Here is a 16,827-nt window from a genome sequence, read left to right on the forward strand (position 1 = left end):
CAGTTCAATTGGGAAGCCGTCACAAAATGAAAAACAAAAACAAAAACAAAAAAACCCTGATGTATTAATAGAGATTCAACAAGGTGTGCTGTCATTTGGGGGCTTAAAGGAAAAGATGGGGCCATAGGAACTTGCCCAGAGACTTCTTGGATTGTGAGAAAGATCATATTCCAAAATGACCTAAAGCCTCATAAGGGCAGAAGACAGAAAAGCTTCCCTGGGACTAGGGCACATCTGTGGAAGCCAGACAAATGGCAGACACCAGCACGTGAAGAGGAATGTCTATGGCTCTGAGTAAAGGTCACCGCAGCCATCTGTGAGATCACAGGTCATGTGGAGTATATCAAACAGAATCGTTCACAGCACAGTGTAAAAACACCATGGCCGTTTGGAAAACACATTCCTGAATCTCCCTCCTCCCTCCCTCCTTCTCTTCATCTATCCTTCCCTCCCTCCCTCCTTCCATACCTTTCCTCCCTCTGGCTCTTTCAAATGAGCTCTCCTTGCATCTCACAGATGCCAGAGTTTAGTGCTAGGATGTCTTCTTCAATCACATTCCACCTTACTGTTTGTAGACAGGGTCTCTCTCTGAACCTGGACCTTGCAGGCTCAGTCAGACTGACTGGACAGTGAGCCATCAAGGCGTGCACCACTGTGCTAGGATTACTTTATGTAATTAATATTGAGAATTGAAACTCAGGTCCTCATGTTTCAGGCGCAAGCACTGAGCCATCACCTCAGCTACACAACTTCGCCCTTTCAAAAGTGAGATAAATATAATAGCCCACATCTGTAATCCCAGCACTCAGGAAGCTGAGGCAGGGGGATCATAAATTCTTGGTCATCCTGGGATTATATAGCAAGATCTTGTTTCAAAAACAAAAACAAGAACCTTTTTTTAAGAAGAAAGAAAAGAAGTGGAGATTAATGCCTCCGTCCCTCTGAATATGGTCGTAACTCAATGGCTTACTTCTAACCAACAGGACACAATAGCATGTCACTGCTGAAGTCAGGTTACACAGCACTACAGAATATACACACTTATGCTCGGAGGAAGCCATGGCCACCATGCTGTGTGTGAGTGGCACTAGCAAGAGACCCATCTGGTGATAACCGAATCCTCTGGTCCATAGTCAGACAGACACCGAGGCTCAGAGATCAGCCCAAGCTTGGCGTAGGGAGAGTGATAGCCCCACCAAACCCCACAGCCTGACTGAAGCCTCTTGAGGCCCTGCTGAGCTGCTCTCACTCTGACATCAGAACAGGCTATGCTACTAAATGTCATTTGCTCTACTTTAGAATAATTTGTAACAGCAATAAATAATGAATATAAACTATGCCCTAGGGCATAGTTTAGATTAATGTGTTACCCAGCGATAAACAATACAGTTAGGCCCTGAGGAGCTATAATAGAGAATCAGACCCCAACATGAACTAGGAATGAAAGTGCCTTGTAGAACAGAAGGCATGGCTCTCTGTAACAACCAGTGAAGGCCCTGGGTAAACCACATAGCAAACTGACCACTACCATATGAGGGAAGATTAGATTATTATTGCTAATATTTTGCTCATCATGAATGACCTGAGAAATTAACTTTATACAAGAGTAGCCCATGTAATTATAATGAAATTATATGGGCTCCCATGAATTTTGCATCCTAAATAGGATGGTGGTCACATGTCCCTAGACATGGGATATACATTTTCTAAAGTATGAATTTGGAAAAAAAATAAGTGTATAAGCATGGGAGAAACTCATAGGCGTGTGGTTAATAAGACTCTAATAATGACTGTTCCCTGGCTTGGGTAACAGCGCTATAGTTAAATAAAACGTTTATCATTCCAGGAAGCTGGAGCAGAGAATGGACCAATGGGAACTCCTGCATGTTGTTTAAATTTCCATGAGCCTCAAATGGTTTTACAATAAAGTTTTAAAGTTCAAAATCTCATCAATGATGTTAAGAGTTTGGGTAGCTTCAGAGAGAAGGTGGGGTGAGGCCAGTGGGCGTGCCTAGGGTGTTAGCAATGCTCTGAACAAAAGTTCCATGGGTGGGCTCACTTTCTCATTAACCACACTCCATACCTGCGGGAGGGATAGCACACTTACAAAACGTGTTTCCTAAAACACATACAGAAATTGGGAGTTAATAATAGATCAAGTCAAATGCCTGTTCTTTCATTTACGAACAGCAGATTCTAATACCCTCTTTGTAAAATTTTCATAGACTAATATTCCGTTCCAATTAAACTGAGGAGTCCATCTCCACCCACCACTCCTCAGAAGCCTGCACACATCAGGAAACTTTATATCCATTCTACAGTCCCACCCAAAATCAATGAGCATAGGGGCTGGAGAGATGGCTCAGCGGTTACAAGCACTGACTGCTCTTCCAGAGGTCCTGAGTTCAATTCCTAGCAACTACGTGGTGGCTCACAACCATCTGTAATGGGATTCTATAGCCTCTTCTCATGTGTCTAAAGACAGCTACAGTGTGCTAATATACATAAAATAATTTAAAAAAAAATAAAATCTATAAACACCAAAACAAACACAACTACTTTAGAGACATATTTTTAGGAAACAAAATCACGTTACCAAGACTGCAGGGGACTTTTACGCTGCCCTTCAGACACCAGTGCATGACTGTCAAGTTTACAGTATCCACCAATTTCACCACCCTGAAGAAAATCTTCCTTGAATCTAGTGAATTAAAAAGAAAGAAAGAAAGAGCTGGAAAATGTTCTCATGACTCAAGTTGCTGGATTGAAACTAATTTCCTAACAACATTTTCAACAGATGTTTTTTTAAAGATGTATTTATTTTCTTTTCATGTGTACAGGTGTTTTGCCTCCATGGATGTCTGTGTTCCGTGTGCCTGCCTGGTGCCCCTGGAGACCAGAAGAGGACATCAGGTGGGGTACCCTGGAACTGGAGTCATGGATGGCTGTGAACTTCCATGTGGGTGCTGGGAACCAAACCCAGCTCTTCTGCAAAAACATCTAGTACTCTTAGTGGCTGAGCCAGGTCTCCAGCCAGTGGATTTATTTTATTTCATCTTGCTTTATTTTGAGTCAGGGTCTCATGTAACCCAGGGTAATTTTAAACTCTCTCTGCAGCAAAAGAGGACCATGAGCCTCTTTATCCTCCGCCTCCACCTTCTGGAAGCCAGGATTGCAAGCACATATCACCCACCATGCCTGGTTTGTACGGGACAGGCGCCCTACAACAGAACCACACCCCCAAGCCCCTCTTTGGAATTTAACTTACAAACACATGCTGCATAATTTACCTTAAACATCTCTTCTAAGGAACCCAATATATCCATGCCCCAAATCAACAATATGATCATCAGGTGAAGGACCCGGGTCACCCACTCCTCACCCACTCTGTAATCCTTCAACTATTTTACTACAAGACAAACCCAAGACAGAGCCCTGCACCTGGGCACATTTCAGAGTGCCATCAGCTTTAATGGGGACCACATGTAAGTACCTGTCGTGGTTTCTCTTGATGTTTCTTAAGTCCAGGTATAGACCAGTAGCTCTACAATACTGAAGGTAACGGGAGCAAACCAGACTTGAGTCGCTCTGAAATACAAGCGAGAGGAGAACAGTCAGGGGGGAACCGGATCAGCACTGGGGCCTCACTGAGCTGGCCGCGCTGACAGCAGCGGTGTGACCCTAAGCAGAGCGAGGCCTCCACTGCTCCTGGGCTGTTTTCTCCTTTCCAAGATCTGTCAAGGGTCCTTCTGCAGGTCTCCAAGCATTTAGCTTACTAAGAAGATTTCCCAAATCCTCTAATTTATCACTTTAAATACACATCTTACATACACACATGTATATATACACACACACAGACACACACACAGACACACACACACAAATATTTGAGGCTAGCCTGAGCTACATAGTGAGACCCTGTTTTTTCTATATACTACTATATATATATATATATATATATACACATATATATATACACACACATTATGTATATTTGAAGTGACATGTATATATGTATGCATATATGCATATATATGGCAGGATCTCATTATGTAGCTCGGCCTAACCTCAAACTCTGAATTTTCCTCCTGCTTCAGCCTCCATGTCCTGGGAACACAGACAAGTATCACCAAACACTGCTTCATTCAGACAAAAAAAAAAGCTTTAAATGAACATGTTTATATGCATGTATGCATGTGCCTCTTCACACCTGCAGAGATCAGAGGACAACTTGCAAGAGTCAGTTCATTCTTTCTACTACACAAATGCCAGGGACTGAACTCAGGTTATCAGGCTTGGAAGCAAGTGCCTTTACCCACAAAGTCATCTCATCCACCCTCAGGTTTTAAAACCAAGAACTATATACATGATTCACTGCAGTCTCCACCTCCCACCAAAAAAGAAAAGAAAAGAAAAATTTCTAAGAACCATTTCTACCCCTAACTACAGAAGAAGGAGGAGGAGGAGGAGGAGGAGGAGGAGAAAGAAGAAGGAGAAAGGAGGAGAAGGAAGGAGGAGGAGGAGGAGGAGGAGGAGGAGGAGGAGGAGGAGGAGAAAGAAGAAGGAGAAAGGAGGAGAAGGAAGGAGGAGGAGGAGGAGGAGGAGGAGGAGGAGGAGGAGGAGGAGGAGGAGGAGAAGGAGAAGAAGAAGAAGAAGAAGAAGAAGAAGAAGAAGAAGAAGAAGAAGAAGAAGAAGAAGAAGAAGAAGAAGAAGAAGAAGAAGAAGAAGAAAAGCCTTCTCTAAAGAGGAGCCAAAGGAAGCAAGGAAGGCTGCAGGGTAAGAGACACCCAAAGGCAAGTCTGAACAAACAGCTTGCCGAGACAAGTGTGAGGCGCTCCAGCAAGTGAGCCCATAAACTGTGCAGGACCCCGTGTCAACAGTGAAAGCAGATGAGACGTCAACAGCCACCACCACCTGCTTCTGCTGCAACCAAGCTAGAATGTACTGAAAAAGAAGGCACGTTAGGGCTCGGGGCTTTGGGGATTAAACCCCATTTAATTTTTTCCCCTAAAATGTGCAGTGAGTGAGGGGCTGGAATCTTAACCTGGTTAGTGTCTGGGAATCGAGTCAGTAAAAGATGACAGTGAACTGAATGCTTGCATCCCTGAAGAAAAGTTAGTTCATGCTGAACCCTAAGGCTTGCATGGTGAGATGGCTCTAGGGGTAAAGGTGCTTGAAGCCAAAGCCTGGAGACATGAAGAAAGACAGAGAAAAGGATAAAAGAACCTCTGGTGGAATCACCATGCCTGACCTAAAGCTTTACTACAGGGCAATTGTGATAAAAACTGCATGGTACTGGTATAGAGACAGACAAGTAGACCAATGGAATAGAATTGAAGACCCAGAAATGAACCCACACACCTATGGTCACTTGATCTTCGACAAGGGAGCTAAAACCATCCAGTGGAAGAAAGACAGCATTTTCAACAATTGGTGCTGGCACAACTGGTTGTTATCATGTAGAAGAATGCGAATCGATCCATACTTATCTCCTTGTACTAAGGTCAAATCTAAGTGGATCAAGGAACTTCACATAAAACCAGAGACACTGAAACTTATAGAGGAGAAAGTGGGGAAAAGCCTTGAAGATATGGGTACAGGGGAAAGATTCCTGAACAGAACAGCAATGGCTTGCTCTGTAAGATCGAGAATTGACAAATGGGACCTAATGAAACTCCAAAGTTTCTGCAAGGCAAAAGACACCGTCAATAGGACAAAAAGACCACCAACAGATTGGGAAAGGATCTTTACCTATCCTAAATCAGATAGGGGACTAATATCCAACATATATAAAGAACTCAAGAAGGTGGACTTCAGAAAATCAAATCACCCCATTAAAAAATGGGGCTCAGAACTGAACAAAGAATTCTCACCTGAGGAATACCGAATGGCAGAGAAGCACCTGAAAAAATGCTCAACATCCTTAATCATCAGGGAAATGCAAATCAAAACAACCCTGAGATTCCACCTCACACCAGTCAGAATGGCTAAGATCAAAAATTCAGGTGACAGCAGATGCTGGCGAGGATGTGGAGAAAGAGGAACACTCCTCCATTGTTGGTGGGATTGCAGGCTTGTACAACCACTCTGGAGATCAGTCTGGCGGTTCCTCAGAAAACTGGATATAGTACTACCGGAGGATCCAGCAATACCTCTCCTGGGCATATATCCAGAAGATGCCCCAACTGGTAAGAAGGACACATGCTCCACTATGTTCATAGCAGCCTTATTTATAATAGCCAGAAGCTGGAAGGAACCCAGATGCCCCTCAACAGAGGAATGGATACAGAAGATGTGGTACATCTACACAATGGAGTACTACTCAGCTATTAAAAAGAATGAATTTATGAAATTCCTGGCCAAATGGATGGACCTGGAGGGCATCATCCTGAGTGAGGTAACACATTCACAAAGGAACTCACACAATATGTACTCACTGATAAGTGGATATTAGCCCAAAACCTAAGATACCCAAGATATAAGATACAATTTCCTAAACACATGAAACTCAAGAAAAATGAAGACTGAAGTGTGAACACTATGCCCCTCCTTAGAAGTGGGAGCAAAACACCCTTGGAAGGAGTTACAGAGACAAAGTTTGGAGTTGAGATAAAAGGATGGACCATGTAGACACTACCATATCCGGGGATCCATCCCATAATCAGCTTCCAAATGCGGACACCATTGCATACACTAGCAAGATTATGCTGAAAGGACCCTGATATAGCTGTCTCTTGTCAGAGTATGCCTGGGCCTAGCAAACATAGAAGTGGATGCTCACAGTCGGCTATTGGATGGATCACATGGCCCCCAATGAAGGAGCTAGAGAAAGTACCAAAGAAGCTAAAGGGATCTGCAACCCTATAGGTGGAACAACATTATGAACTAACCAGTACCCCGGAGCTCTTGACTCTAGCTGCATATGCATCAAAAGATGGCCTAGTCGGCCATCACTGGAAAGAGAGGCCCATTGGACACGCAAACTTTATATGCCCCAGTACAGGGGAACGCCAGGGCCATAAAAGGGGAGTGGGTGGGTAGGGGAGAAGGGGTGGGTGGCTATGGGGGACTTTTGGTATAGCATTGCAAATGTAAATGAGCGAAATACCTAATAAAAAATGGAAAAAAAAAAAAAAAAAAAAAAAAAAAGAAAGACAGAGAAAACCGTCATGGCGGAAGGAGAGAACTCACTCCTGCAAGTGACCTCACACGCCATGCACACACATAATCAATCAATCAATAAATAAAAAATTAAAACTAAATGTAAAGATTAATCGATCATCAATCCCAGCTGTCAGTGTGAGGGTAGTAGGTAGCGGAACACTTTGAGGTTATGGGAGGGAGTCTTCATAACTATTAGTACCTGCTCTGGTTTGACGATGAAATGTCCCCTACAGACTTCATATGTGAACCACTGGTTGCCGTTTGAGAAAACTGTGGAACCTATAGGAGATGAAGACTCATGGGAGGGATAGATTGTGGGAATGATGTTTCTTAGTTTGTATGAAGGTGTGTCTCTGTATTTTCAGTAGTTACTTCTATACTGGTAGACAGCTAAATACTGGCAGGATTTTGGTATTGTCATTTCTATATCTCATCACCAGAGTTTTCTATTTTCTAAATATACTTCCTTTTTAAAAATGTATTTATTTTTTATGTATATGAGTATACTGTAGCTGTCTTCAAACACACTAGAAGAGGGCATCGGATCCCATCACAGATGGTTGTGAGCCACCACATGGTTGCTCAGAAATGAACTCAGGACCTCTGGAAGAGCAGTCAGTGCTCTTAACGACTGAGCCATCTCTCCAACTCCTAAATATACTTCCTTACTCACCTGCCTAAAGGCAATCTAGAATTGGATCAGGGATTATCTCGATGCTGATTGGTTGTTAATAAAGAGCTAGTGTCCAATAGCTGGGCAGAAAATAGGGGCGGAATTTCATAGATAGACAGACAGACAGACAGACACATGTTAGGAGAATAAGGGGGTGGGGATGATTCAAGAGCAGACACAGAGGGGGACCAGATAGACCAAAGCAGAGCAGAGAAAGGTATAGAGCTAGCCACATCGCTGGTCGTGGGCAAGATAGCCAGGTTAAGTTAGATGAGCTAGTGGGGAGACTGCCAAGTAAAAGGCCTAAGCTTTAAACTATTTAGAAGTCTTGTGTCATTATTTATACTGCTGGCAGTCAGAGACATCCAGAGACTTGATAGCACTGTCCACCACCACCACCACCCCCAGCTCTGCTTCCTGAAAGCTGCAGCAACATGGTCACAAGCTTCTGAGTCCATGCCTTCCTGGCTCTGATAGACTGAATCCCTGCAAACTGTGAGCCAAAATAAATGTAGCTGCTTCTTGTCAGTTACTTTGTGGACTACAGCAGGAAGACTCACTAACACGGGACCATTCTAAAGGAGACCACAAAGAGATCTTCCTTTTTTCTACCCCATACTGATCCAAGGACAGCCAGCTGTCTGTAATCTGGAGGAAGGGTCTCCACAGAACCCAGCTGTGCTGGCACCTTGAACTTGGATCTCTAGTCTCTAGTCTCTACTCTTCTCATCTACAGTACTTTGTCATAGCATCTCAAAGAACTAAGGGAAGGAGTCACATGCTGATGGCAAGTTACATAGCAAGGCACATGATGTCCAGGAAAGCCCTCCAGAAACTACCATGAGACAGCTATGCAAGGTGGAGTCACACACACACACACACACACACACACACACACACACACACACACACACAGAGAGAGAGAGAGAGTCTTCCAACAGGAGAAGCTAGACTGAAGTCAAATGAGCTAAAACAACTATCACAGCTGCCTGTGGCTCTGACTCCTAACTGTAGCCTTCATCCCCTTTGGTACAACTGACAAAAGCCCCAAAGACGGTGCCCTCCAAGAGCACTACAGAGCATATACTTAGTTTGGTGGGTGTGTGGTATGCACATGTGTGGGGGGTCATGTCCCCTTGCACACACCTACAGAGAAGCCAGAGGAGGACACACCATGTCCTGCTCTATCACTCTCTGTCTGTATCCTTGAGACAGGGTCTCTCACTAAACCTGGAGTGAGGCTGGCACCCAGCAAGCTCCAGCAGTCCTCTGCATTCCACAATACTGGGTTACAGACCTATGAATGGCCACATCCAGGTTTGTTTGTTTGTTTGTTGTGTGTATACTGGGAATTTCAACTCAGGCCCTCAGCCAGGTCCTGTGTTGAGAATTTTTATACACAGAACCGCATGCTGCAAAGATAGCCTGGCTTTAAGGCTGAAGAATAAGACTTGTGCCACAGGCTGAAGACCTTATCCAAGGGTCAGGATCTGAACTCTGTAGGCAAAGACCTATCTTCATATCTACTACTTAAAAACTACTTCCCTGGCAGTGTATGTGTCCTACCCACTGGACACACACACACACACATTCATGCAGGCATGCATACACACACACACACACCACATACACTGATGTGTTTATAAAAAGATAAAGAGAGGAGGGGTTATGTTCTATAGAGGTGTGGTGAGGTATGGGGGAAGGGGTGCCTCAGCAGGCCCATGCCAAGGCATCCCTTCCCCAGAGGGACCAGCCACACAAAGGTATAATGTAGAACAGATTTTATTAAGGACATGGGAGGGGAGTTAAGAGAGTAGTAGAGGCAGAGAAAAAGCGAGCAGAGAAGTAGAGGCTGGCCATGAGCGCAGGGAGAGAGGGGGTGGGGGGGGAGATGGGAATGGAATCAGGGAAATAGCAAGGAAGGAGGAAGAGACCAAGAGGGCAAGAGAGAGAGGAGGGGGCAAGCAGCCCCTTTTATAGTGGGTCAGGCCTACCTGGCGGTTGTCAGGTAACTGTGGGGAGGAGCTTAGACAGAATTTGCTTGCATATGCATGCCCGCGCACACACACACACACACACACACACACACACACACACACCCCTTTCAATTCTAAGTATTGTATAATTTCACGAGATGGCTGTGTAACCTTGGGGAAGTTGGTGATTTCTGAGGGCCCTATTTTTCATTCTTGAAAAATATATCAATCGGTCTGCCCTGCTGTACTAACCACGCCACTCAAACTGAACTGCACACACGAGTAAACAAATACAGATCAGTAATGGTGCAGCCACAGCACCTGTCCCAAACGAACGGACAAAGACTCTGTAAAGATGCAATTTCTCTTCTTTGTCATGTGTGGGGGGCTGCAGCGGGGGCGGGGGAGGTCTAAATCTAAAAAATAGTTTAAGCGCCTCAAAATATCACTATCTGATGCATCTGTGAAGAGGAGGGCGGGCCTTCCAGAGGAAACAAAATGACCTATTTGGGAACAATGCCTCTCAGATTATTGAAACAATAGTCCCTAAGGAACTGGCATTTCCTCAGGAATTTCATGTCCAGAGAAGGAAAGGGTTGAAGCCAGGTGCCAGCCCATGGATGGGAGATGGGGGTAGAGATTGGGAGATGTGGGTAGAGATTGGGGGATGGAGTTCGGGGTGGGGGGGGGAAGGGGGGTATAGGGCTGGAGTTGGGGGTAGTAACTTCTCTCCTAGGAAGACATTTCCCATAGTTTTCACAACTTGTTAGACTACCCTGCAGGAAAGTCTGAGGCCAACAGAAAGGTGGGTGTATGACCACACAGGACCACCCCCGACTGGGACTGCTGTGTGACACATACCTATTGCCCTCTACCTAAACCTCAAGCTCACCGAGCACCCTGACGATAGGCTGTGTGTAGTGTTTGTAGAGGGTGTGTGTGTGTGTGTGTGTGTGTGTGTGTGTGTGTGTGTGTGTGTGAAGTGTTATTCTTGAGTCCCAATGTAACCACACAGAATAACTCTTCTTTCTCTACTTTTTTTTTACTAGTACTTGTCTGTTTTCATTCTGCAGATGATAAGTGGGACACGACTCGCTTGTTAGAGCTGTTCAGGGCCCAGGCTCTGACTGTAACAGCTCCACTTGGAGTCTCCACCTGTTAGTCCAGTACCAAAGATGGAGAAGCAGAAAGATTACAGGTCTGCGGTCAGGCTGGGCTACAGAGAGACTCTGCATCATTGAGCCGTCTCGTCTTCATGTGACAAGATAAACAATAAAGCAATAGTAAACAGTGACCCTCAGCAAGCTGATTCAGGCAGCTGGACACTCACTGCTCTCTCTGGCTGGCAGATCGTTCTTATCTCTCCCAGTCGCTCTCGCGCATATCCAAAGTCAGCTTGCCTCCAGAACATGTCCTGGGCTGACTCCAGAGTATCGGTCCTATTTGCAAAGAAAGAGATTTTGTAACTTTTTCCCTTTTCTTTTAAATTCTATTTTATGTATATTAGCATTTTGCCAGCATGTTTGTTTGTGCCGCCATATGAATGCCTGGTGCCTACAGACACCAGAAGGCATCAGATCCCCTGGAACTGGAATTATTGATGTCTGTGAACCACTTTGTAGGACTCAACCCAGGACCTTTACAATGAGCAACAAGTGCTCTTAACTGCTAAGCCATCTTTCCACTCCACCCCGGCCTCACCTACTTTCTTTTTTTCTGGCCTTGGATTTTCTATTGATTTAAGTTGCTAGAACTTTTGGGGGGTGGGGGGGTTGAGACAGGGTTTCTCTGTGTAGCCCTGGCTGTCCTGGAACTCACTCTGTAGACCAGGCTGGCCTCAAACTCAGAAATTCGCCTGCCTCTGCCTCCCAAGTGCTGGGATTAAAGGCATGCGCCACCATGACTGGTGAACTTTTACTTTTTAAAGTATGCCATTATGGTCCCCCCACACACACCCACACCCACAAATTATCACTATGTACATAAAACTCCAAATGAGTTCTTCACATACTATTCCTTGATAATAAAAAGGCACAACAGAAATATATGAAGTTAGGTTCATTTGGACCTGAAGACAATAAAGTATTATTCACTCTGTTCATTTTACCCAACAAATCATGTATGTGCTAGAATATTCGACTTTCCTTGAGCATGGATGGCTATTCCTTCAGAATCTATAAGAAACTACCGATACTATTATCTTCTTAGCATATATGGGGGTGGGGTGGGGGTGGGGTTCTACAATCGATGATGTTTCTCTCCCAGACAGACGAAATAACAGATACTCCTTCCATTGTGAGATGGGTTGGATTCATGACCTGGATAAGCAAATTAGCATCTGCAGGTCTTACTGTCTACTGAGAGTCTAGCTGGGCATTAGGGCACAATCAAGATGTACTTCAAAGAACTCAGAAGTGAGGAGGGGGTTCCGTAAGGAGACTTACCATCCCAAGTCGACATAGCTGCAAACGGGGGAACCGAATCTAAACTCTGGTGCGCAGGACTTCTCATAACCCCAGCAGTAGTTTAGATTTTCTAAGTGTTTCTAGAACATGAAATGTGTACATTTAGAACAGACTCATTTCTTCGGATGGTTAAAGGAGACTCTCTGACTGTCCATGACAGGACGCTCACATGTATGTTTAACAGTATATATCTAACAGTACATATCCATGTCTCATAACATTCTGAGAGGGGCAGGCTCAAGAGTCTCCACAATTGTGTTTATTCACTCCTTCATGCCTGCTCCATAACCAAAGCCCAGGCTTCAGCTGGCCTGCCAGGACAACCTGAATTAGGGTTTCCTGAGGTATATCTTAAGGTAACGTCTTCTGTCACTCTCAGGAAGCAAACTGATTCTATAATCAGTAACTAGGAGGGGAAAAAAAAAGCACATTCTTTGGAATTTCTGTTACTAAAAGAAGTCCACGGAAAGGACAGCTGGGTGACTTCAGTCATCAATCAAGAAGAGCAGAAACAGCGCAAGGTCAGAGCTCTCCAGCCTGGAGGCCAGGGCCCTTTTGCAAGGCCCAGGAGCTATGCTGGTCAGATTCCATATGCTTCCGGTGCCAGCACCATGGGAAAGGAAGCGTCTTACAATGGCCCCGCTTTGATCTCTAAGGCCTCCGGAGAGGTCTTTATGGGCTCTGTTTGAGGCCTTTCCAAACTCACAGTCTCACTCAATTAGAGCCAAGGCTGAGGTGTGACTACGGAAAGGAAGGGCTAAGGAGCCTCCTAAGGGCAGAAAGGAGAGGTGTGGCCTTCTTCACTTTGAGAAAATGTTCTTTTCCTCCTGAAGTCTCATAAACTTCCGGTTGTTCAGACTCTATCCACTGGTTGCTTAAGCTGACCAGTTAATTTTCTCAGGGGTTTTTAATGATAGGTTTCCTTCTTGTGAGCGGGCTATGGTTGAAGACAATTTTGGTCCCTTCGGAATATTCCATGAAAAGAAAACAGTGATAGACTCCTGGTGAAGGCAGAAGTCCAGCTTTAGCTATAGCTAATGAAGCAGAATTTTGAACGAGCCAGCCTAAGCTGAACCCCTGAATGAATGGGAACAAGGTATGAACGTACTTAAGACAATGCCATCATGGAACACATTCTTGTATGAAAGAGAGAACACACACATGACAATGCCATCATTGTCTCTGTGTGCTAACCTCAAAAATTAACTTTAAAAATACGAGGATGCGAGTAATAAAATGAACTAAAAAAAAAATAGCATGCTAAACACTAGAGAAAGGGTATGAATCAAATGAGACCTACCTTATATGGACAGTGGGAATCCTCCCTGCACACAGAGGCAACATGCCTGTTATTGTGCAAGAAGAAGGGAATGTGCTCCGCAGGGAGGCGGAGGCTGGAGTAGTCATACAGGGCCTTGCCAGGCGCATCGTCAGCCTCAGAATGAGCCTTGTCCTGGCCACTCAGTGGGACTTCATGAAGCAATACTCCAAAGACAAGCAGCATTAACATAGCAACCTGCAGACCTACAGAGCCAATTGAAAACATCTTCACTAAGAATGACCCTTTTAAACTGGGTACTGGCGCATGCCTTTAATCCCAGCACGCAGAAGGCAGAAACAGGAAGCTCACTTTGAGTATGACCAGCCTGGTCTACAGAATGAGTTCCAGGACAGCCAGAGCTACACAGAGAGACCCTGTCTTGACAAAAGAACGCCCCTTTAGACAGGAGTGGTGGCGTACATCTAATCCCAGCACTTGGACAGAGGCAGAAGGATCGCTGTGAGTTCAAAGCCAGCCAGGTCTACATCTCCCTTTAGGACATAGAGTTTGAAGGTTGTTGGGAGTGAATATATCTGAAATACATTGGATGTACTGTGAAATTCACAAAGAATAAAACAGTAGCTTAAAACCCCCTTTAGGGTTGGGCATGTAGCCCAGTGGTAGTTGCTGCCTAGCATGCATGGGGCCCTGTGCTCAGTCTGCAGTTTGGTGCAGTAAATAAATAAACCCCCTTTAAAAGCTAAATTGCTAAGTATGATTACTACATATTTTGCTATGTTACCAAATCACGTTCCTTTGTTCACCCAATATTTATTGAGCACTTGCTATGTGCCAAGCACTGTACCAGGAACAAGGTATACAAGTGTGGGAAATATATTCCACCCTGAATATTTGCACATTTCAGAGTGGATTATTCAGAGAGACCAGCGAACTTTTCAAGTCCAGGGATGGCCCCAAAATGCTGTTGTCTTGTAAAATTTAAAAAAGGAAAAAGAAAGAAAGAAGAAAGGAAGGAAAGAAGGAAGAAATTTGCATCTGTGACCATAAATAAACAGTGAGTGCAGGTCTTCCTATCTCATATCATCCCTGTGTGTGCCCAAGAAAGAGGATCACAGACGTCTGTATCCTTGTACATAGCATGACAACTCCAGGTAGCAGCACGAATTCTCTGGCGTCAGTCAGCCCTCGCCCTCCCTAGCCTGAACCATCTCCCACTCCACGGGGGGCCCAGGCACCTATTAAAGTTGTTCACAAGGCTCAGCTGCCCTGTGCCCCTCAGGGTCTTACATTTATTAGGCACTCGGTCAGGTCTGTATGTTTTGTTTTTTTCCTGTCAACTGTTTATTGTAAGTTCCCCTCCCAGGCTAGCATCCTCGGAGCTTCAGAAGGAAAGAATTCATTTAAAATTTCCCTATCAGGACTGAACAAAGCATTGACATTATGCGAAATGACAGTGATTAAGAATTTACTGGATTCCTGCTCACACCCTCAACCCCCCAGGAAAGGATAAATTTCTTGGGTCAGTTTCTCCTATCCATCCCTGACAAACTCACACCACTCTGCCGCCTTTACCGATCACAAGTTTTCCCTAAGTGTCTCTTCTAAAAGATAACTGAACACACCCTGAGCATTCCATAGTAAAGTGGGGCCCTTATAAGACTGGAAGGACCACACAACTTTCAAAATCAGCCTTCACTGATGTTTATGAATACAATGCTCTGTTCAAGTTCCAGGCCTATTGGGGTCATAAGGTTAAAACAGTGATGATCATGGGAACAAATCCTTTGCCCAGTAAGTAATTAAAGGGGTTCCTTGCTTTGGAGGCCCTGAAGGCTATGTTGCTATCCCTTGTAAACCCAAGGGGCCTTGATCTAACAGTAAATTACTAGCAATTTTATAAAATTAAAAAAATGCATGGTGGGTTAGTGAGCAGGGGGAGGGAGGATGGGATAGGGAGGTTTTTAGAGGGGAAATGAGAAAAGGGGGTAAAACTTGAAATGTAAATAAAGAAAATATCTAATAAAAAATACATACTGAGTGCCAGGCAGTTGTGAGTCCCAGGACAGCCAGGGATACACAGAGAAACCCTGCCTCTGGAAAAAAAATGCATATTGATAAAAAACAATAACTGCTTAATAATGAAAATACTGACCTTTTTAGTCCTCAGAATCCCCTCCGGAAGCTGCTGATGCTTTGGCTAGCCTAAAACCTGAGAAAAATAAAGTACGTTACCTTAAGAGCATGCCACAAGAGACTAGTTACTATTTTAATATAAAGGAACAACGTAGAGAGAAAAATGACCAGCAAATCCCTAGCCAGAAGCCCGGAGATGAAGATGCGTGATTCTCCTCAGTGAATGAACACTACTAAGTCTCTCAAAGCAAAGTCAGAGCCCAGGGTCCCCTGGACATAGTAACCCACGGAGCAGACACTAGTGGTGAGCAGGAAGGAGGTAGCCCGCTTCACACCACATCACTCAATCCAGACCAACAGGATAATTAGCAGAGAAAACATTCCTAGGACCAAAGCCTGTTCCTGGTTCTCATTGCAGTAATCCTGTTCTCTGATTCCCGGGGCTGCCTGGACCAGTGCCAACCTCAGGATCACAACAGGCCACCCAGCCCTTGGACTAACCTTCTAGGTCGCGGCTTGGAGCACTAGGTCCTAAATTTCGGGTATCCAAATCCACAGCTCTGCAATGCGTTCTGCCGGTTAACAAAACTTGACCATTCATGGAAAAAAGTAACCCTTGGCCGTGGGGAAAATCTAAAGGAGCAGATCAGAAAGTTGGCTTTTGCAAGGGAGGGCATGTACCCACTTGCATATGCTGGGTGATGGTTCCCTGTGGTGCATGAAAGTACAACTTCAGGGCCTGGCAGAAAGCCTTCCCGGAGTTGAGTTCTCTGGCAAGACTTGGCAGGGATGAAAGCTTTAGTAGGTTAGGCTACCGCGTCTTTTTGCACAAAACGGTCAATCGCGCTCCACTCGTGTGTGGCTTGATTGGATTTTCACGGACCTAAAAAGAGAAGAGGAAAAAAAGGTAAAAATCTGAACGCCGTAAACCATGAGAGCTGGGGTTACTAGGACTACCACATGAATGGCTTAGGGCATTGCTGGGCAACAGAGCCAGCAGCGGACAGATGAAGTGCATCTGGGACTCAAAGACTATCAAGTCCCAAGGTAGGCAAGCAGACAGAGCTCAGACAGAGCTCGGCTGCCTGAGGCGCCGAAGTGGCAATCCTGCTGTGGCGATCCTCCGGTTGTCTG

The 16,827-nt window shown here is 44.9% G+C and overlaps 1 protein-coding gene across 3 annotated transcripts in view; it reads right to left on the bottom strand.

Annotated features, from left to right (window-relative positions):
• Positions 1-16,827, bottom strand: part of Eogt (EGF domain-specific O-linked N-acetylglucosamine (GlcNAc) transferase) — a 41,469-nt gene that overhangs the window by 21,667 nt on the left and 2,975 nt on the right. For 2 of the 3 annotated variants that reach the window (XR_377399.3, NM_175313.5), the window contains exons 2-8: positions 16,195-16,576; positions 15,713-15,769; positions 13,579-13,802; positions 12,258-12,358; positions 11,144-11,252; positions 3,494-3,588; positions 2,597-2,701 (exon numbers count right to left, since the gene is read on the bottom strand). Coding sequence is in view for 2 of the 3 variants with exons in the window: in NM_175313.5 (NP_780522.1) it covers positions 2,597-2,701; positions 3,494-3,588; positions 11,144-11,252; positions 12,258-12,358; positions 13,579-13,788 (620 nt within the window). In the remaining variant the exon portion in view is untranslated. The remainder of the gene's footprint in view (positions 1-2,596; positions 2,702-3,493; positions 3,589-11,143; positions 11,253-12,257; positions 12,359-13,578; positions 13,803-15,712; positions 15,770-16,194; positions 16,577-16,827) is intronic. The other variant, XM_006505258.4, reaches the window with a different exon arrangement.

The sequence above is a fragment of the Mus musculus genome, chromosome 6 (assembly GCF_000001635.26).
Source record: "Mus musculus strain C57BL/6J chromosome 6, GRCm38.p6 C57BL/6J".
NCBI classification, from domain to species: domain Eukaryota; kingdom Metazoa; phylum Chordata; class Mammalia; order Rodentia; family Muridae; genus Mus; species Mus musculus.